Raw genomic sequence first — 22,255 nt, 5'->3', positions numbered from 1 at the left:
CCCCCCCGAGGGGTCGCGACCCACGGGTTGAGAACCCCTGCTCTAGGACACTCTCTGCTAACATCACACCCGAGTGGAATAGTAAGAGTGGCGACACGCTTTGATCTCACCGCAAAGCGGGTGCCTATATGGGCTATAGTTCCAAACATTGGAACTATCCCATTGAGATGAGAATGAGCACTTCCACATTCCATTGTTACAATGGGAGTCGATGCTAGTGTCGCCACTCTCTTACTAGATTACTCTGCATCACACAGGGTGACAAGGTAACATGTATAGTCACTGGGGCATTGTGGGTAAAAGAATGAAACATAAATAAATACACGTATAGTCACTGGGGCATTGTGGGTAAAAGAATGAAACATAAATAAATACACGTATAGTCACTGGGGCATTGTGGGTAAAAGAATGAAACATAAATAAATACACGTATAGTCACTGGGGCATTGTGGGTAAAAGAATGAAACATAAATAAATACATGTATAGTCAAGTCACTGGGGCATTGTGGGTAAAAGAATGAAACATAAATAAATACACGTATAGTCACTGGGGCATTGTGGGTAAAATAATGAAACATAAATAAATACATGTATAGTCAAGTCACTGGGGCATTGTGGGTAAAAGAATGAAACATAAATAAATACATGTATAGTCACTGGGGCATTGTGGGTAAAAGAATGAAACATAAATAAATACACGTATAGTCACTGGGGCATTGTGGGTAAAAGAATGAAACATAGATAAATACACGTATAGTCACTGGGGCATTGTGGGTAAAAGAATGAAACATAGATAAATACACGTATAGTCACTGGGGCATTGTGGGTAAAAGAATGAAACATAGATAAATACACGTATAGTCACTGGGGCATTGTGGGTAAAAGAATGAAACATAGATAAATACACGTATAGTCACTGGGGCATTGTGGGTAAAAGAATGAAACATATAAATAAATACATGTATAGTCACTGGGGCATTGTGGGTAAAAGAATGAAACATAAATAAATACACGTATAGTCACTGGGGCATTGTGGGTAAAAGAATGAAACAAGCTTCAGAGCAGCAGAGGTCCCTGTTTTCCTTTTTTTCAAGGTCATTTTGTAAAACCTATTAAGCCCAGAGGGGAGACTTTAACGAGGGAGATGTGACTTCTTGATGAATGTGTTTGATATATTAATCTGTTGAATTATGAAGTATTTAATTTATCCTCTTTTTTTTCCTCCTCCAATCTAGTTCCGCCTGTGGCTGTTGGGTTTGGGTTTCAGTCTGGCGTACGGCAGCATGTTCACTAAGATCTGGTGGGTTCACACCGTCTTCACCAAGAAGGAAGACAAGAAGGACAAGAGGAAGGTGAGCCTGATTTCCACTAATAAGTGTTTGTTTTTTTGGCAGCAAATTTAAGATTTTAGTTTTAGTCATAGTCTTTTGAAAAGTTTTCTTTTAGTTTTAGTCACATTTTAGTCACCTGGAATGTGTTAGTCTAGTTTTAGTCGACTACATGTCAGGAGATTTTAGTCGACAGTTGATTTAGTCGAACAAAATGTGTTTAGGCGGGCCTTGATGCCGTCGTAATGACTGTTTTCTTTTCACTTGCTGAAAATAGCCGATCTACAAGCCCACAACGCGTCGCAGGGCGACGCTATTTTCAGCATGCAACCAAGTGTAAAATGACCTTGTCCACTAGTCCCTTCCTAACATTTTAGTCTAGTTTTTATTTGTTGACAAAAGTCATCGTAGCTTAGTTTTCATTTAGTTTCCATTTAGTTTTCGTCAGTGGAAAAAGATAGTCGACGAACATTTATCGCCTTCGAAAACAACACTGGCACTAATAAATAGCTGATTTACAAGCTCACAGTTTGGCGCGTCGCTATGCATTGTGAGCTTGTAGATCGGCTTAGTGTCGGTGTGTGACACCGCTGAGCAATTAAGTGAACTTGAATGATGGTGTAGTGTTTTGAAGTATAGTGTACTATTCACCCACCTGGAGACTGACTATATTAACGCACAGCTCCACTTCTCGCTCCTCTCTGAACCTCTCTGATGCTTTACTTTACCATCATGCCCTTCAAGGTCACCTTTAAAATGGCTAGAAAATAAATGGTGCATTCCCCTGCTGTCGTATTATGTTTACTTTTTTACGTTTACTCGACCCCCTGAGTAAATCGCATTTGGTCCGTGGAGGGAGGGAGGGAGGGAGAGAGAGAGAGAGAGAGAGAGAGAGAGAGAGAGAGGGGGGGGGGGGGGAGAGAGGGGGAGAGAGAGAGAGAGCGAGAGAGAGAGAGAGAGAGAGAGAGAGAGGGAGAGGGAGAGAGAGAGACAGGCGACTCACCCTTGAGCATCACGTCGCGTACATTTTCCACATAGGCCGTTCGGGCAAACGACAACCCCAATTGGTCCCGCCGGCGAGCGGACTCCTCCAATCAGCATCCTGTTTATGCAGCAACCCCCCCCTCCCCCCAACGTGGCCCCGCCTCGCTACTTCCCGCTCGCTGCAGAAGACGCTGTCACGTCTTCAATCGGCCGCTCTGGCTGCGACGCGCGAGGAGGGGAATGCTCGAGATAGGCAGATAAAGCGCTTTACTGGATCTCTGATAATATCCCTGGTAGAAGAGCGCCCATCGGGGGGGGGGGGGGGATTATATTATCCAGAGCCATGTCAAAACTGATTGCATTCACTTTGTGTCACTTAATGCCTACGCAGAGGCTGCGGCTGGCACTGTATGAACCAGCCCCCCCCCCCCCCCTCTCTCTCTTTCTCTCACTCACTCCCTCTAAAAGCAGAAGAGATGCTGCTTGAATGTTAGAAATGTTGATGTTTCTCCAAGCGATATTTCTCCAAGCGCCGCCGCCGACGCCGTGTGGTGCCACTGTCTGTCTGTCATCATGTGTTGTGTGTCGTGTGCTTCCATATTTGTATCTGCTGCCACTCGGAACACATCGAAGTCTCGCAGGAGGCTCATGTGTGCTCTTTTTTTTCTGAGAATAGATAATAATAATAAGCCGTGGATATTTTTTTTTCTTCCCCCAGGGAAACAAACACCACTTCCCATTTAACCCATTTAGACCTGAGAAATGGCTTCTAACCTTTTTCATGTCGAGGACCCCCAGAATTGTCTGAATTTGGCCCCCATCTGAAAATGTGTTGTTCCAGGGACCCCCCCCCCCCCCCCCACTCTGAAATAATATATTCAAATAATATATTTCACGATTTTTCAAAAAATAGCAGATCTACAAGCTCGTATCGCGGCACTATGCGCTTGTAGATCTGCTATTTTTCAATAGCTGAAGTATAACATAATGCTTTTAAAACACCAAAATGGGTTCCCCGGGCCTGAGTGGCTTAAACCTCCTGATGAATGTAATAAATTGTGGTTAGTATTGTACGACGTTCAGTGTTTGCCAATTTGAGATTGCTGAGTGGATTAGATGCTAAACGCGAAGCGTGGCTGCTGTATCCCAACTGCAGTTTCCTTGAGCATCATAGATCATTGTTCGACTTTTGTCTGTACGTATTTTTTTGCTCATTTGCTGCGCAGGGATAAACAACCCAGCGTTTGGTTCCTAGGAGATAATGCAAGTAGAATCAATAACAGGCTTTAGTGAGACTCACAAAATTCCCCTTCTCTTTTTTTTTCTCTGGTATTGATTTTGCCACGGACCACTGGCCGCGCCTCACCATGGCCTCTGTCTTTGCGGAGGCTTCAGGGCCATGTTGAATTGGCCCCGGTTAGAGATGGATCATTCTTTTTATGGCATGTTCAGACTATTTATGGGCTTCACGAATCCCTCTATACCCACAACATCACGAAGAGGGCGTTTTGACCGTTTCTTTCTATTTGGTGTGGTATAGGGAGGCTGGGCCACTGACAGGAGGGTGTATTCCGGCCCTGAGCAATTAAAGCACTGATACCGTATGCTGTCAACACCCCATAAACGGAGGTTTCCGTCCTATCAAATAGTACCGCTCGACGCTCAGGACGGAGATTAACCCATTTTGGGAGGGAACCCCTTTTGGTGTTAGCATTATGTTATGCTTTAGCTATTGAAAAATAGCAGATCTACAAGCTCATAGCGCGCCACCGAGTGGCGCGCTACGAGCTTGTAGGTCTGCTATTTTTGAAAAATCGAAGAACGACTGACATAGAAACATAGCTTTTTCAGAAAACTGTCAGGATGTAGAAGACATTTTTAGAATCTGATCTCAGGTCAAAATGGGTTAATAAAAGGACGGAACTTTATTGATATGAAAACCGAGCGCATCGCATTCAATGGCATTTCCGGTTGGGACATCATCCAAAATGTCCCCCCCCCCCCCCCCCCATTTTAGTGGATGAGACCGGAAATCTTAAAACGTGAATAACTCTTGATCTAAATCAATCCGTCCAATTCTAACCAAAGAGGATGTTTTTGGCGGCCCATCGCGGTCCCGTCGCTAGTCGCGTTAGAGTTAATCATACCTCCCGTTGTTGTGTCGATCGCCTCGGGGGTGTTTCGGCTACATCTAGCTACTTCAAGCTACTTCCAAAATGGCGCGGCGCAACCTTGAAATAGGTCCTGAAGAAACAAATCGCTGGGCGGTCCTGATTTAATGGTTACAAATACCCCCGGGACGTTCGGGGTGTTAAAATACTAAAAAGCACTTTGACTCGCATTTATATCTACAACACGTGTTAATTGCTCTTTCACCACGCTTAGTCCAAGCAAGACTTCTGTAGTATACCTATACATTTCCTGGATTCTGTCATTATAATATTATTTGTTGTCACTCCTGGCTGTACATCTTGTTCTGTAACTGTCCTGTGATTCATAACTGTGGTACTGTCTACCATAATGACAACTGAACCCCCTCCCCCCGAGATCAATAAAGGTATATCTATATCTATCCGATCAGGCCCCTGTGCTCTGAGCTCTCCGATAATACATACTGTGTTCATGTGAATTTAAGAGGGATATACAGTAGGATGATTTTAATTACCATCTGTTAACCCAATCTGGGCTGGAACCCCTTTTGGTGTTTTAACCCATTCAGACCTCAAAAATTAAAAAAAAAATCTTCTAAATCCCTTCTAAAATAAATATTTTCACGATTTTTCTAAAATAGCAGACCTACAAGTTCGAGCTTGTAGATGAGCTTGTAGATCTGCTATTTTTCAATAGCTAAATTATAATAAATGTTATAAATAAATGTTTAAAACACCAAAAGGTGTTCCCGCACAAAATGGGTTAAGCATTATGTTATACTTTAGCTATTGAAAAATAGCTGATCTACAAGCTTGTAGGTATTTTTTTTTTAAATATTGAAAATGTGGCGCAAATCTTTGAATATATATTCTTTCAGAGCGAACGTTTTCAACTCAAATCTTTGCTTCTGGAGGGGGGAGGTTCCCTATTTTCAGATGGGGGTCGGCGGCCAATTACATCTATTTTTGGGAGTCCTTGACATGACATTGTTTGAGAACGACTGACATAGAAACATAAGGTTTTTCAGAATATTGTCTATTTAGAAGACATTTTTTTTAGAATCGTCTTCAGGTCTAAATGTGGTTTTAATTGAAAATGAATTGATCTTCTTGCTTCTCTCTCTCTCTCTCTCTCTCTCTCTCTCTCTCTCTCTCTCTCTCTCTCTCTCTCTGTCTCTCTCTCTCTCTCTCTCTCTCTCTCTCTCTCTCTCTCTCTCTCTCCGCTGTTTCCCGGCAGCATCTGGAGCCGTGGAAACTCTACGCCACGGTGGGGGTGTTGCTGGCCATCGACGTCCTGTCTCTCATGATTTGGCAGATTGTGGATCCTTTACATATCACAGTGGAGGTGAGATCCATTCCAACCCTCCGCCGTGTTCTCTCTGTCTCTCTGGCGTTCTTTGTTTGTCTCTCGCTTGTTGTTGTATAGTTTGGTTTGGTTTTTTGTTTTTCTTTCTTCCTTCCTTCCTGGGGGCATTGATTAGCCGCCTTTGTGGAGGATCTGCGGAATAAATCTCAGAAGACAACAGAGAAGAAGAAGAAGCTCATCTTAAAGATGTAGTGTTGTGGAAGTGGAATTGATTTCACCTGGTAAATTAGGTTTCGTGTTGTTGCTGCGATAACCTCTAAACCTCTAAACTCCAAGTGTGTGTGTGTGCGTGTGTACGTGTGTGCGTGTGTGTGCGTGCGCGTGTGTGTGTGCGTGCGTGCGTGCGAGTAGAAGTTCACCAGGGAGGCCCCCAAAGCAGACCTGGATGTTTTGGTTCAGCCTTTATTGGAACACTGCAGTTCGGTGAAGATGAACACGTGGCTCGGTGAGGAGACTATACTAACTATGCCCGCACTGCTTTCACTTCTCTATTAGTCTATTGTTGTCTCTGTTAATCTGTCCGTCTGTCTCAATTAACGTCAATTTATACTTTAAAGAGTTTGCTTGACGACGTATTGACCAACATGTCACGTCGCACGACGAAATCGACGTCAAAATGACAGAAATGTCTCACGGAGGGACCTTTGTGGACTCTGAGGTGAACCTCTGTAAATATGAATGATCGCTGACTCTGACTGGTTGGGAAGAAAGGAAACTTACCGCATACATGCATTCATCTTCATTAACCCATTCTGGGCGGGAACCCCTTTTGGTGTTTTAACCCATTTTGACCTGAGATCAGATTCTAAAAATGTCTTCCACATCCTGACAGTTTTCTGAAAAAGCTATGTTTCTATGTCAGTGGTTCTTCGTTTTTTCAAAAATAGCAGACCTACAAGCTCGTAGCGCGCCACTCGGTGGCGCGCTATGAGCTTGTAGATCTGCTATTTTTCAATAGCTAAAGCATAACATAATGCTAACACCAAAAGGGGTTCCCGCCCAAAATGGGCATTATGTTGTACTTTAGCTATTGATCTGCTATTTTGGAAAAAATCGTGAAAATGTGCCGCAAATCTTTGAATATATTCTTTCAGAGCGAGCGTTTTTAACTCAAATCTTTGCTTCTGGGGGGGGTCACTGGAACCACATATTTTCAGATGGGGCGTCGGCGGCCAATGACATATATTTTTGGGGGTCCTTGACATGAAAATGTTTGAGAACGACTGACAGAAACATGAGGTTTTTCAGAACACTGATTTTGAAGACATTTGGTAGAATTGTCCTCATGGGTCTGAATGGGTTAAATTAAAGATCTGTTTAATCATAACATACGCTCAATTTAAATCTTTGATTGCAGACTTACCCCTTAAGTGTCTGCAACTGTTTTTAAACACGTGCTACGTCACGCGATGAGGAAATGTTACTGTTCTGTTCAGTTTTTGTTTATTGCTCTGAAAATGTTGGGTTTTTTTCTTTTTTACAATCCTGGACTCTAAACTGCCTCCCCCTGGCCAGCCGGGGCGCCTGATGGAGGGGAAAGGAACTGGTTGGAATAACGTGTTCCTTCCACGCGCTACGTCCAACCAGGGTAAAGGAGCAACTTGGACACTCAGGCATGAAGGAAGCATGTGTTCAAGTCCGTTGCTCTCCCCATGTCCCCCATATATGGGGACTAGGTTGGCGGAGGGTGTGTAGAGCCCAGGATCACATTAGATAATTGACACAGGGGTGAAAAATGGGTTACAAAATCGTGGGATAAAAAATATATTAAAAAAAAAGAAAATATTTTTTGTTGTATCTCGACGACGACGACACTACAAAATGAGCTGGCGATTCTTTGTCGAGAACAAATAAAGGTTTGAATGAGGCTTGTGGAGCCCGATGCATAGTTGTTTGCCTACTGGCACAACGGACATTTTTCACCTCTCTTTGTGTTGCCGGCGGAGTAGGAGGACATGCTGATTTATTTCCCTCAGCCCTGTGCATTTTTGCACCTCGTTCCAGCCACACTCTATGTGCGTAGATTATTTATGGAACCAGTGCACTGGGCCTGGAGATGGCAGTTTGCTTGTCATTTTAAGAGCACCTGTAATGGTAAAGTGCACGCCTCACTCTCCTTTATATGCCTTTTAAAAAGGAAGATGGCGCAAATAACTGGATGAGATATTACAGGAAGTGTGTGGTGAAGATAATACAGTAAATGGGAGAAGACCGTAAGAGGCGGCTGTTCATTGCTACTGTGGAGTCATACTGCTGTATGGGGCCGAGACATGGACCCTCACAGTGGAGTCAGTACCCCGCTGTATGGGGCCGAGACATGGACCCTCACAGTGGAGTCAGTACCGCTGTATGGGGCAGAGACATGGACCCTCACAGTGGAGTCCGTACCCCGCTGTATGGGGCCGAGACATGGTCCCTCACAGTGGAGTCAGTACCCCGCTGTATGGGGCCGAGACATGGACCCTCACAGTGGAGTCAGTACCCTGCTGTATGGGGCCGAGACATGGACCCTCACAGTGGAGTCAGTACCCCGCTGTATGGGGCCGAGACATGGACCCTCACAGTGGAGTCAGTACTGCTGTATGGGGCCGAGACATGGACCCTCACAGTGGAGTCAGTAAACGCTGTATGGGGCCGAGACATGGTCCCTCACAGTGGAGTCAGTACTGCTGTATGGGGCCGAGACATGGACCCTCACAGTGGAGTCAGTAAACGCTGTATGGGGCCGAGACATGGACCCTCACAGTGGAGTCAGTACTGCTGTATGGGGCCGAGACATGGACCCTCACAGTGGAGTCAGTACTGCTGTATGGGGCCGAGACATGGACCCTCACAGTGGAGTCAGTACTGCTGTATGGGGCCGAGACATGGACCCTCACAGTGAAGTCAGTACCCCGCTGTATGGGGCCGAGACATGGACCCTCACAGTGGAGTCAGTACTGCTGTATGGGGCCGAGACATGGACCCTCACAGTGGAGTCAGTACTGCTGTATGGGGCCGAGACATGGACCCTCACAGTGGAGTCAATACCGCTGTATGGGGCCGAGACATGGACCCTCACAGTGGAGTCAGTACCGCTGTATGGGGCAGAGACATGGACCCTCACAGTGGAGTCAGTACCCCGCTGTATGGGGCCGAGACATGGACCCTCACAGTGGAGTCAGTACCCCGCTGTATGGGGCCGAGACATGGACCCTCACAGTGGAGTCAGTACTGCTGTATGGGGCCGAGACATGGACCCTCACAGTGGAGTCAGTACCGCTGTATGGGGCCGAGACATGGACCCTCACAGTGGAGTCAGTACCGCTGTATGGGGCCGAGACATGGACCCTCACAGTGGAGTCAGTACCCCGCTGTATGGGGCCGAGACATGGACCCTCACAGTGGAGTCAGTACCGCTGTATGGGGCCGAGACATGGACCCTCACAGTGGAGTCAGTACTGCTGTATGGGGCCGAGACATGGACCCTTACAATACAACATGGAAAAAGCCCTGGATGGACACAAGAATGCTACGAATGACACTAGGTGTCACATGGACGGACGGCATCAGAAATGTGGACCTCTATGGGGACCTACCACGGGTCACGGACAAAGTCAGAGAGAGAAGGATGAGGCTGGCAGGGCACTGCGTCAGACAGGCACCCAGAACTTGAGGCAAGTAAATTGATTCTATGGGAGCCAACCCAGGGCAAAGCCAGGAGGGGAAAGAAGCGTACCACCTATGCTGCCTGCGGCGCGACAGCTTGGCTGACAACACTGCAGAGCTCACAAACCTGATGTTGGATAGGAAATTGTGGAGGGCAGCGATCCAGGAATCCCGAGTTGGTGTTGGCTAGACCTCACTCTCGCAGCAACTAACAGTAAATGTAGCCAGGAGATAGATTGCCAACAGGTCTTGAAAACACACTTGCAACACATAGTGAGGAACTTAATGCCGAAACATTTGTGTTTTTACTTGCTTTCAGTGCTCAAACCGGCTGGAGACGAGCATTGCTGATCAGTGTTGTTTTTGGCAGCACATTTTGATTTTAGTTTTAGTCATAGTCTCTTGAATAGTTTTCATTTAGTTTTAGTCACATTTTAGTCACCTGGAATGTTTTAGTTAGTCTAGTTTAACACTTTGATTGCTGGAAGATCTCAACAGGCCTATTTGGATGTTGCTGCCATTTAACATTGCACAAAGGCCTTGTTCGGGGGCCCACAGTAAAATGTTCTCTTATAGCGAGAATCACACGCCTACATCAAAAGAAAGCTGAACTTGTCCACTTCAATTAAAAAAATACATTTTGATTTTACCATGTTCCATTCTGGAGATATTGACCTTTTTGCAACACCTGCATTTGCCTGGAAGTGGTTATCTTGAACAGCGAGCAGAGTTATGGATGGTTTAAAGTCAGAGACATTGACAGGCAGATATAAAATTGAACCCAATAAATATCCTATACATCCTATACACCGAATGAAAGCCCTGAATGTGTACTTTTACGAGGAAAACAGTAAACATTGATCCCATCTACAGTTAGACAGTAATTGGTTATTGAATGCAGCTTGTGCCCACCAGATAACTTCAGAGAAGACATGGACGTGAACTCCTCAATATTCACAAAATAAGGCCTATAGCGACATATAAATACTATATACCGTATGAAACAGAAGACTCTCTGCTTTCATAAGAAAAAAACTTCTACTGTAGTAATAATAAAAATCACACCCCTGTGAAGTGAGCGGTGCAACTCTGTCCCATATTGCACCACTCACTTCACATGGGTGTGATTTTTATTATTACTACAGTAGAAGTTTTTTTCTTATGAAAGCAGAGAGTCTTCTGTTTCATACGGTATATAGTATTTATATGTCGCTATAGGCCTTATTTTGTGAATATTGAGTTCAGGTCCATGTCTTCTCTGCAGTTATATCTGGTGGGCGCAATGTGCATCCACCCAGTATCCAATTTATGACAAACTGTACATGGGATCAATGTTTACTCTTTTCCTCGTAAAAGTACACATTCAGGGCTTTCATTCGATGTATAGGATGTATAGCATATTTATTGTGTTTATTGTTATATCTGCCTGTCAATGTCTGACTATAAACCTTCATAACTATGCTTTCTTTTTGATGATGATTGCCGCCTCGCCTAATCTATCTCACTGCTTTCATTGTTTTGATCGCAGTAACATTGGGGGGGGGGGGGTCATGGGCACATTGGGCAGCAAAAGTCTTGATCCGTACGGCTATACAAAGTCCCATTTCACCGTTCGGTTCAGAACTATAGTATAACGGTGAGACGCGTTGTCATCATCAGCTGATTTTGTTTTTCAAGCTAGTGAAGTATATTTACTAACAAGAGAACATGCCTGGGCATGCAGGTTGGAGGCGATGGAGGAAAAAAAAAGATTCCCCCGGCTGTGATGTCAACGACAACGGATCACAACACCACGGTTTAGGACGCGGAAAAGTTCGTTATACATTACACCCGGGTCGATTACGTCCCCGATGCGTTCATTGCGGTCTTATCACTACAATTATAATGAATAAAAAAGCGTTACAATCACACGTCCGAGCGATCTCCGATTATGACGGTTCTGCATGGCGATACGTGATCCACCAACGGCACACTGTCTTGTCGTGGCGGCCCGTCGATACTGTGGTTAGTTCGTAGTATTGTAGGCTCGGGGATCGTTTGGTCGCTACAGTATGAAGAAGGAAACATGCATCTGTCCATGTGTGTTGCAGACGCAATGCAATGCCGATCGGTTGTTTTTTTCCGAGAGACAGAGCCAGCCAGGACAGAGCCCCCATCTCGCAGGCTCCTCCTGCAGGAGAAACAGGAGGGGAGGGGGGAATCGAGTAGTATAGTGTTGTGTGAAAGCCAATAGCTGGAGGAAAGCCTGGTGAGGCGAGGTTAGGTTAAATTTGATTCTTTTCATACACCGACTGGATCATTCCATGGGCGCGTCCATTTTAGACTGGCTTAGTGGCTTCTACACGTAAAGCGGCCCGCCCTCCTGTTTTCAGGATGGGAGGGGGGGTTTTTTTTTTTGGTTTTTTTTCTGATCACGTGAGCGGGACTAAGCAACAATGATAGGGCGATGGTTCTTCATTGTCCGGGTGGGTAAAAAGATGAATGAAAGTATGCTATAAAAAAGTGATTGAAACGTATTGATACGTGATCCGCACCCGACGTTTGATTAATTGATAACGTATTGATACGCGATCCGCGTTGGGAGTGTTAATCGACTAAATATCATAAGATTTTAGTCGACTAAATCTACAGTTGATTTAGTCGACTAAAATGTAAAACGCTTGTGAGCTTGTAGATCAGCTATTTTTTGCATTCAAACCAAGTGTAAAATGACTTATACTGGATCTCTTGTCCATTAGTCCCTTCCTAACATTTTAGTCTAGTTTGTATTTGTTGTCAGTATACTTAGTCTTAGTTTTAGTCATCATAGCTTAGTTTTTATTTAGTTTTCATTTAGTTTTCGTCAGTGGAAAACGAACATTTTTCGAAAGGCAGGCCCTCGCCAACTGCATTGGCTCCTCACCCAGGGAACCGGAGGTCAAGGCTCGGGCGGGCCCTCGCCAACCGCATTGGCTCCTCACCCAGGGAACCGGAGGTCAAGGCTCGGGGAGAGGGACGTCTGGACTCCGCTGGCAAGGTCCTATACTGCTCTCCATGGCTGAAGGAGCTGACGGTCTGAGGGGAATGGCTTCAACTTGCCACTGATCCATCTGGTCAGAAATCTTAATGGCAGCCTGCAGGAAAAGCTGATGAGTGATCTCTCTTCCTACTGTATGGCCCCTCGAGCTGGAAGGCAGGGAGCATCGCCATGGTCATTCCAACCAGACTCCATGGTAGAGGATCGGAACTTTGCTGCCAAACTCTCTCACTGAAAACCTCCCCTGACCGAGTCTTAGTAGCTGCTTTCCTCATTATGCGATTGACATAAACCCGTCGACGTGCATCTGCGACCAAGGGGAAGGACTGGACCGCAAGAGAACCTGCTCAGATAGGGAAGGGGGGGGGGGGGGGGGGGGGGAGCTGCAGTGGGTTGTCAGTAGGGATGTCCTGATACACTTTTTCCGTTCCCGATCCGATCCCGATACCACAATTTCTGTGTTAGCCGATACCGAATACCGATACCAGAGAATAATATTTATAATAATTAAAAAAAAAAAAAAAAGATTACTTCTTTTATCTTGTGTTGTTAATAGCAGACTCCTCACTTAAACGTGCACTTGCAGTTTGGGCAACTCGAACGCAAACTCCACATGCCCCAATTTTTGTTTTTTACCTGCCATAGTGTCAACCCCTTTTCCCTGTGTCGGATCGGTGGGTTAGACTGGCATATTCACCGATACCGATATTACCCGCGATATGACCAAAAAGGGCCGATACCGATACTTTTCAGATACCGATACAGTATCGGGACATTCTCTAGGTGTCACCATACGGTAGGCTAGTTTGTCCGTCTCGCGTCCATACTTGGATAGCTGGGTGTTAAACGCAAGTATAGGACACCGGGTTAAGAACTCTCCGCAGGTGTTTGGGTTGGCAGAATCTTTTGCAGGAGGATGTAATGGGGCTCCGTCTGGGCCTGGGGTGACTGGAGGTGCAGGGTTAGCAGCATGCCTCAGGTGGTTGAACTGGCTCTGGTTGTGCACCATGTCGTCTGTTCAGCAAGAGGTGTGACGCAGGTGCTCACGGTTAACCTGCCACTGCCATGTATTTAATTCTGCATGCCAGGTCCATTCAGGCTAGATAGTTCTGTCACGATTCAAAACCTGGCAGACGCAAAAGCAGACACGAACACAACGAGTCAAGTTATAAAGGCTTTCATTCACAAGTGAAGGATAAGTGGGGGGTGGGGGGGGGGGGGGCGAGGCGAGCAGGCAGGCAAGGCAAGGCAAGGCAGGGCAGAAGGCAGGCAGGCAGCAGGCAGCCAATGACTGGTTCTGTCTGTGGCAGAGGGAACGAGTTGCAAGGCAAGAAACACAGGAGGAAAAAAACTAGAAAATGCTATAACACGGAAAACATGAACGGGTGACGCTGGGAGACACTACGTTTACACTGAGATTAGTTCACTAGGAAAAGAGCTATCTGTTCAATAGGAAAAGAGCTATCTGTTCACTAGGAAAGGAGTTATCTGGTGTGAAGTGAATAGGGCTTATACTGTATATAAATACTGAGAGCTTGATGAGATGATGGCGGGCCGGCCGGGCGGACGCAGGGCAATTTGCATCACTGCTTTGAGTGTATAAATTATGGACCCATATATGGGAATTTACGCAGTATGTGTGAAAAGTGCTGAAGCAGTGTTGTTTTCCTCGACTAAAACTATGACAAAAAAATGTTCGTCGACTACCTTTTTTCACTGAAAAAACGACAAAAACTAAATAAGAACTAAGCCATGATGACTAAAACTATGAATACATTTACTGTCGAGTTTGTCAACAAATAAACTAGACTAAAATGTTAGGAAGGGACTGATTGATTGATTGATTGATTGATTGATTGAAGTATGTATTAACAGTTTGCAGAATTACAGTACATTTCAAGCACAACTCAATACAAAAACTGTGGACTAGTGGACAAGAGATCCAGCATAAGTAATTTTACACGTGGTTGCATGCTGAAAATAGCCGATCTACAAGCTCACAACGCGTCGCGCTGTGAGCTTGTAGATCGGCTATTTTCAGCAAGTGTAAAAACAGCCATTACGATGGCCCGCCAAAATACATTTTAGTCGACTAAATCAACTGTAGATTTAGTCGACTAAAATCGTATGATATTTAGTCGGCTAAAACTAGACTAACACTAAAGCATAACCTAACCTTAACCCATGTCTAACCAATGACTAGTCTAAACTAAGTATGCACCCCTTCCAGGTGACTAAAATGTGACTGAAACTGAAGGGAAACTATTCAAGAGAGCTGCGACTAAAGCTAGAAAATTAGAAATGTGCTGCCAAGAACAACACTGTGGCTGAAGTGTCCTTGTGCACGTACGTGTTCTCATCACCAGGTGTGGTGTACGGCTACAAAGGGATGTTTCTGACGTACGTGTTCTCATCACCAGGTGTGGTGTACGGCTACAAAGGGATGTTTCTGCTCCTCGGCATCTTCTTGGCCTACGAGACCAAGTCGGTGTCCAGTGAGAAGATCAACGACCACCGCGCAGTGGGAATGGCCATCTACAATGTCGCTGTGAGTCTCCACTTGATTGATTGATTGATTGATTGATTGTATGTGACTGTGTGTGGGTTTACTCTTTTACTGAACGTCTGTATAGAGGGTGTATGCGCCATGTGACCGGTGGTGGAAAGAGTAATTTTACTTGTAGATTTAAAGTACCGTACTTAAGTACAATTTTGAGGTATTTGCACTTTACTTGAGTATTTCCAATTTCCAATACTTTAACTTCTACTCCACTACATCTCGGAGCCGAAATTTGTACTTTTACTCCACTACAATTATTTGAAAACTTTAGTTACTATTTACTTTAAACATACAACCACTTCAACCCTATACATTTCGGCCATTTGAAAATAGCCGATCTACAAGCTCACATTTTTGAACTTGTGAGATGGCACATTCTGCAATATGAGTACTTTTACTTTTAGTACTTTAAGTACATTTTGATGCCGATACTTTTGTACTTTTACTCAAGTACATTTTCAATTCCGTACTTTTACTTGTAACGGAGTAGTTCTAAATTGCAGTATTGGTACTTTTTTTGTAAAACAATTGCGTACTTTTTCCACCACTGCGCGTGACATCATCATCATACCCAGACGTTATGCGGGAACGCCTACTGAGTGGCAAAAAAACGACTTTTCTGGCCTTGACAGCCCTGATACATCCACACAGAAAAGTCCTATCTGATTGCATTAAAACCAATTTTGGGCGGGAACCCCTTTTGGTGTTTTAACTAAGCATTATGTTATACTTTAGCTATTGAAAAATAGCAGATCTACAAGCTCATAGCGCGCCACCGAGTGGCGCGCTATGAGCTTGTAGGTCTGCTATTTTTGAAAATTTGTAAAAATGCGGCACAAATCTTTGAATATATATTCTTTCAGAAGACTTTTTTTTAAATTTCGATGTCAGGTCTAAATTGGTTAAACGACGTTAAACTCACTTTACCACTCACTTTACCACTCGATTTGCCACTCGATCTTCCATTCACTTCTGCGCTGCATACCCTCTATTCTACATTTTTTACTTGAGTATTTAAATTTTGACATACATTATACTTCTACTCCACCGCAACTTTTATTATTTCAAAACTTATATTAACTGATTTATGATATTATTATTAAGCTACCCAGCAGCACATAAAGTAAGTAAAATCAGCCCCACGTTTACCAGCTGCAATGAACACATTAATTCATTGCTAATTACAATCCAATAATATGATGGAAGTGTAGGTAAAGTAAGCAAAGTACTTCAATGCAGGACTTTTCACTTATTTATACACGGCGTGGCTGCGTGCGTGCGTGCGTGCGTGCGTGCGTGCGTGCGTGCGTGTGTGAACTCTGTGTTTGCTGCACGGCAGCTGCAGGTTAATCTGTTTGTTCCGTGTAGCCTGCATCTCTCGCAGACTGTGTATTACAGTGTGCAGACTCGCTCCTTCACTTTCAATCGGCCTCCAGTCATTCTCCCTGTCTGTCTCTCAGCGGGCCTGCTGGTTTCATTCTCCCTGTCTGTCTCTCAGCGGGCCTGCTGGTTTCATTCTCCCTGTCTGTCTCTCAGCGGGCCTGCTGGTTTCATTCTCCCTGTCTGTCTCTCAGCGGGCCTGCTGGTTTCATTCTCCCTGTCTGTCTCTCAGCGGGCCTGCTGGTTTCGCTCCTTCCCAGTTTCTGCCTTCATTTGTGTCTCTCTGTCGAAGCACATTTTGTAGTCTTTTAGCCCATTCTGAACGGGAACCCCTTTTGGTGTTTTAAGCATTATGTTATTCTTTAGCTATTGAAAAATAGCAGATCTACAAGCTCGTAGCACGGCACCGAGTGCCGCGCTACGAGCTTGTAGGTCTGCTATTTTTGAAAGAATTTGAATATATTCTTTCAGTAGGGTTTTTCATTCAAATCTTTGCTTCTGGGGGGTCCCTGGAACAACATATTTTCAGATGGGTGTCCGCAGCAAATACAGATAATTTTTGGGGGTCCTTGACATGGAAAGGTTGAGAAACACTGACATAGAAACATGGGTTTTTTTCAGAAAACTGTTTAGAATTTAGAAGCCTTTTTATTTTTTAAATCGGCCTCAGGTCTAAATCGGTTAGTGACACCATTCATTCAACCTGCAGCCCCACTTTGTAGCCCATAGTGATGGAGGAGCTATCTGCCTCCATCATGGGCTCCTCTCTGACCTAAATGACTGCACCACATACTGAGAGAGGGGCCTCTGGCACCTGACTGACGGTGGCCCAGAAAGCAAGGAAGGAAGAGAAGGAAATGGAAAGAAAAGTACAAGAAAATATAATCAAAGAGAAAGAAAATAGAAGAGAGCATTGTGGCCTCTTATCTCCTCGTTAGGAGGAATTCAGTCACACGTCAACACTCCTCGTAGACGGTGCGTGTTGTATAATCACGTACGCGCACGCACGCGCACACACAGTGTCTCAAGATGTTGAATGTAAGAATGTTGGCTCACGCAATTTTTCGAATGCTTCCGCTTAACCCATTCAGGCCTGACGTCGAAATTTAAAAAAAAAAAGTTTTCTAAATCATGACAATTTTCGGAAAGATTTGAGGCACATTTTAACGATTTTTCAAAAATAGCAGACCTACAAGTTCATAGCGCGCCACTCGGTGGCGCGCTATGAGCTTGTAGATCTGCTATTTTTCAATAGCTAAATTATAACAATGTTTAAAACACCAAAACGGGTTCCCGCCCCAAAATGGGTTAATGGTTAATGTGGTTAAACGCTAACGTGACAGGTCTCAATGGATTAACAGTCTATGCAACAGCAGTGCTGAAAATGAGTAATAATTCAAGCGGATATCTGGCCTCCCCCGTGCATGCACTTCCATTTCACATTCTGCAGTCGCACAAAGTCCTGCTGTTAGTTTAGCGGCCGAAGCCTACCGGTCTCGCTGCTGAGCAGAAATGGAAATTCCAAAAAAAATTATTTTAAAAATAATTTTTTTTTGTTCGTTGACATTTCACCAATGGGCTTTAACATTTTTTTAGATATCGTCTATCTGGAGATGTCAACGGGAAGGTTACATGGAGCAAAAGAGGAAAATATTAATATTTGGTCTAACATTGCAGATATAATCAAGGATATGATTTAGTTTTTATTTTTATTATTTATTTATTTATTTATTTATTTATTTATTTATTTATTTATTTATTTATTTATTTATTTATTTATTTATGTATTTATTTATTTATTTATTTATTTATTTATTTTATGTTTTCTATTATTATTATTTTGTCTACTCTCACACATGAACACATGCTCACCTGACTACTATACTGTATGTCTGTGCACGGACATAGTCTCATACGCGCATTACACATTGTCAGCTTGTAGATCTGTATTTTCTGTGTGTGATACCATAGTATAACAGACAATAAATTAAGTCCCCTGTTCCTTTCATCCCATGGAGCCATGTAGTTGGTGGTGGCGCTGGCCGGGGTCACTGAAGGGTTAATTCCGTCTGCAGCGCGGTGCAAATTGCCCTGGTCCCTCACTCACCCCTCAAGTGTTCTTCAATGGCCTGCACTTCTCTGTCTTTCTATAATTGGTAGACCCTGTCTGCCCGTCAATGAGGAGATTAAGTGATGCATGGTTGAGATGCATAATGTGTCCTCGCGAAACGGCAACCATTTCACTCCAAACACAATTTCACTTCATTGTATTGAACGCTATTCTGTCAGGCTCGGAAAATGCTTCGAAAATGCCATCATCCTTTTCACTCAGGACAACTCATGAATTGAATTAAAAGCTTTTTAATGAATATGAAATGAGCAATACATTTGGTTGGTTTGGCAATGAATGGATCTGCATTTAGGCACTCTGATGGAGCACGCACGCTCCGTCTCCCATACCAAATAGGGGCCTTCTGAATCTGCCCCATAGCACATAAAATAATGGATCCAAACGACAGGTGGTAGCTGGGGCGGTGGAGAGGGTGAGCAGCAATCCAAATCATAATTTATACTTGGTTGCATGCCGGAGTCACATACCGAAAGTACCAGTCGATCTAAAAGCTCACATCGGGGGGCACGGTGGCACAGTTGGTAGTGCTGTCGCCTCACAGCTAGAAGGTCCTGGGTTCGATTCCCGCTCGGGACGCTGTGGGTGCTGGCGGCGTGTTTCCTCCTCTGCGTCATCAGTGCCCATACCCGAGGTGGGGTTGGCGAAAGGGCCTTTCTGTGTGGAGTTTGCATGTTCTCCCCGTGTCCCCTAGGGTAGGTACCCTCACAAAAAACATGCAGTAATCCTGGTCTCTAAACTGCCTCCCCCTGGCCAGCCGGGGCGCCTGATGGAGGGGAAAGGAACTGGTTGGAATAACGTGTTCCTTCCACACGCTACGTCCAACCAGGGAAACTCCCCCCTGTCAGGTGAAAAGGAGCAACTTGGACACTCAGGCATGAAGGAAGCATGAGTTCAAGTCCGTTGCTCTCCCCATGTCCCCCATATATGGGGACTAGGTTGGCGGAGGGTGTGTAGAGCCCAGGATCACATTAGATAATTGACACAGGGGTGAAAAAAATGGGTTACAAAATCGTGGGATAAAAATTATAGAAAAAAAAAAAAAAGCTCACATCACGTCGCACTGCGGTGCATCGTCAGCTTGTAAAGCAGTATGTGAATCGATAATCTGCCTACTATTATTTCAGCAAAATGAGGCTTTTGGAGTCTAAATACCGCTCTCCGTTGTAAGCTGCGGTGGGACTCAGAACAGCAACACTGACCAATATGAAAAATATCACTTGTACTAGTCTGTATACTAGGGGATATAATGACGGTGAAAAACACGTTTTGGGGCAGAATTCCCCTTTTAAGAAGCAGCAGGAGCAAAGGATGCACAACTTCTCCGTTTAAACTGGGAGCTGAGCTCTGTTATGCCATTCGTTGAGAACAGAAGCGCGGAGTTGAGACCAACCAATGATCAGCCGCCAGCCATTGCTGCAAAGAGTTTCCTGGCCTAACCTGCAGTAAACTCATTAATGTCTGAACGGAAAGTTGTGTTTTAATTTATAAGCGTCTTTCAACAATTTTTTTCGGCGTATACTAATTTATCTCTTGAGGAGGATTATCCATTATGTGTCGAACCCAATTTAATCTTAAACTTAGTGGGAGGATATATTGGTACCGGGTGGAAACATGTGCAACTAATTGCCACGTAGCCTCACTTTGTTTCCCTTCCGTCTGCTTTTGATAAACGGCGGCCTGGCCGCTGTCCTGGAAGGATGACATGCCAACGCCGCCATCTGTCATCATTGTCTCCTAACCTATTTATGGAATAAACTACTTGAATGGACCAGAGAGGGCCCCCGCCCACCAGAGGGAGACAAAGATTAGATTAATTATTGATTCATTATAGAGAGGGTCTGTTTGCACCCCCCGCCGGGCCGGGTGTGCGTAAATGATGTTTTCCTGAGTGAGGCAGGTGAAGTGAATTGGAACGGACCCTGAATGAATGAACGGATGGATGGATGGATGGTGTTTTGTGCCATGAGAGCACACTGTGTGGGGGCTGTGCGGGGGGACCTGTCCCTGGCCTGTAAGTAATGACCCAACACAGAAAAATATCACCTCTGGTGATGTCGGCCCCCCCCCCCGTTCTCTCCATTCACCGGGCCTGGATGGGATTTGGCTTGCTTTTGGAGAGAGATGACTGACTGTTGATCAATGCGTATTGATTTTCGACTCCACCCCCCACTCCCCCACCCCACCACCCCATCCTCTTTCATTTTTCATTTTTAATCCATTGAGACCTGGAACGCATCCATGTCACGTTAGCGTTTAACCACATTTACCATTAACCCATTTTGGGGCGGGAACCCCTTTTGGTGTTTTAAACATTGTTATAATTTAGCTATTGAAAAATAGCAGATCTACAAGCTCATAGCGCGCCACCGAGTGGCGCGCTATGAACTTGTAGGTCTGCTATTTTTGAAAAATCGTTAAAATGTGCCTCAAATCTTTCCGAAAATTGTCATGATTTAGAAAAAATCGTCAGGCCTGAATGGTTTAAACTCGTTCCTCAATCTCTATGCCTCGCTCCCCTGACCCTCTCTCCCGTTGCCTGCCTCTCTCCGTGGCATTCTCTCTCCTCCACTCTGCGTCCTCTCATTCCATCATCCCTCGATCCCCCATTATCTCCCTCCACTCACTCGTGACCTTCTCTCGTTCCTAGTGCTCTCTCTGCCGGATTAATCCGTCCTCGTCACACAATGGCATATCGCCACATGTCGTCAGCTTGGAAAGCACTTCTTGTCGCTATAGGGTTGTAAATAATCGATTCTAAAAAATAAGTGAATCCATTTTAATGAAATGTATCGATTTTCAAGCGAGCTCACGACGCCTCATCATCGTGATGCATTGTGAACGTATATCGGTGGTTATCAGAATCTCTTTAGTGGATTTGAAGTCAAATCGTTGATATATATAAAAAGATTTTTTTTATAAAAATGTGCTTCTCAATTATTCATTTTGATTAATACCAAAATGTAATCAATAGTATATAAGAAGAATATAAATGAAGTTTAACTTTTCTCTGCGTGCGTGCGTGCGTGGCTGCGTGCGTGCGTGCGTGCGTGCGTGCGTGCGTGCGTGGCTGCGTGTGTGTGTGTGTGTTCTGTCTTCCAGGTGTTATGCATGATCACGGCTCCCGTTACGATGATCCTGTCCTCCCAGCAGGACGCGTCCTTCGCCTTCGCGTCCTTGGCCATCATCTTCTCCGTCTACATCACCCTGGTTGTGCTCTTTGTCCCCAAGGTAAAGATATAAAGGGCTCCATCTTGTGCCACCCTTATCCCTTATCCCTTATCCCTAAACTTATTTGCCATTTTTTTATATTTTTTACGATTTAAAAAAAATAGCAGACCCACAAGCTCATAGCGCGGCACTCGGTGCCGCGCTATGAGCTTGTAGATCTGCTATTTTTCAATAGCTAAAGCATAACATAATGCTAACACCAAAAGGGGTTCCCACCCAAAATGGGTTAAAATAATTGAACTCGCCAATCTACAGTACATCTACACGTTGTGAGCTTGTAGATCAGCTATTTGAACTATTTTAAAAGGTTTTTTTTTATGTATACTGCCTCCTGCTGGACGCAGAGCCAACCGCAGACTGCCGAGCCCATTTCAATGTAGCACACGCTGGACTGACATCTTGTCTGGGGGCGTCCATCTTTAATGCTAAATAAATAGCGTCAATGCTAGCGAGCTAAAATGAAG

General features: G+C 44.6%; 1 protein-coding gene across 1 annotated transcript in view; it reads left to right on the top strand.

Annotated features, from left to right (window-relative positions):
* LOC306938105 (gamma-aminobutyric acid type B receptor subunit 1-like) overlaps positions 1 to 22,255 on the top strand; it is a gene marked incomplete at its 5' end in the record, with an annotated part of 90,410 nt that overhangs the window by 64,922 nt on the left and 3,233 nt on the right. Inside the window, 5 exons of the mRNA XM_079522120.1 lie at positions 1,236 to 1,352; positions 5,700 to 5,807; positions 6,180 to 6,273; positions 14,913 to 15,040; positions 21,663 to 21,791. Of these exons, the coding sequence (XP_079378246.1) occupies positions 1,236 to 1,352; positions 5,700 to 5,807; positions 6,180 to 6,273; positions 14,913 to 15,040; positions 21,663 to 21,791 (576 nt within the window). The remainder of the gene's footprint in view (positions 1 to 1,235; positions 1,353 to 5,699; positions 5,808 to 6,179; positions 6,274 to 14,912; positions 15,041 to 21,662; positions 21,792 to 22,255) is intronic.

This window comes from Electrona antarctica (assembly GCF_951216825.1).
Source record: "Electrona antarctica genome assembly, chromosome: 15".
Lineage (NCBI taxonomy): Eukaryota > Metazoa > Chordata > Actinopteri > Myctophiformes > Myctophidae > Electrona > Electrona antarctica.
Note: the sequence above shows the minus strand (reverse complement) of the source record. Positions and strands in the feature narration are given on the sequence as shown.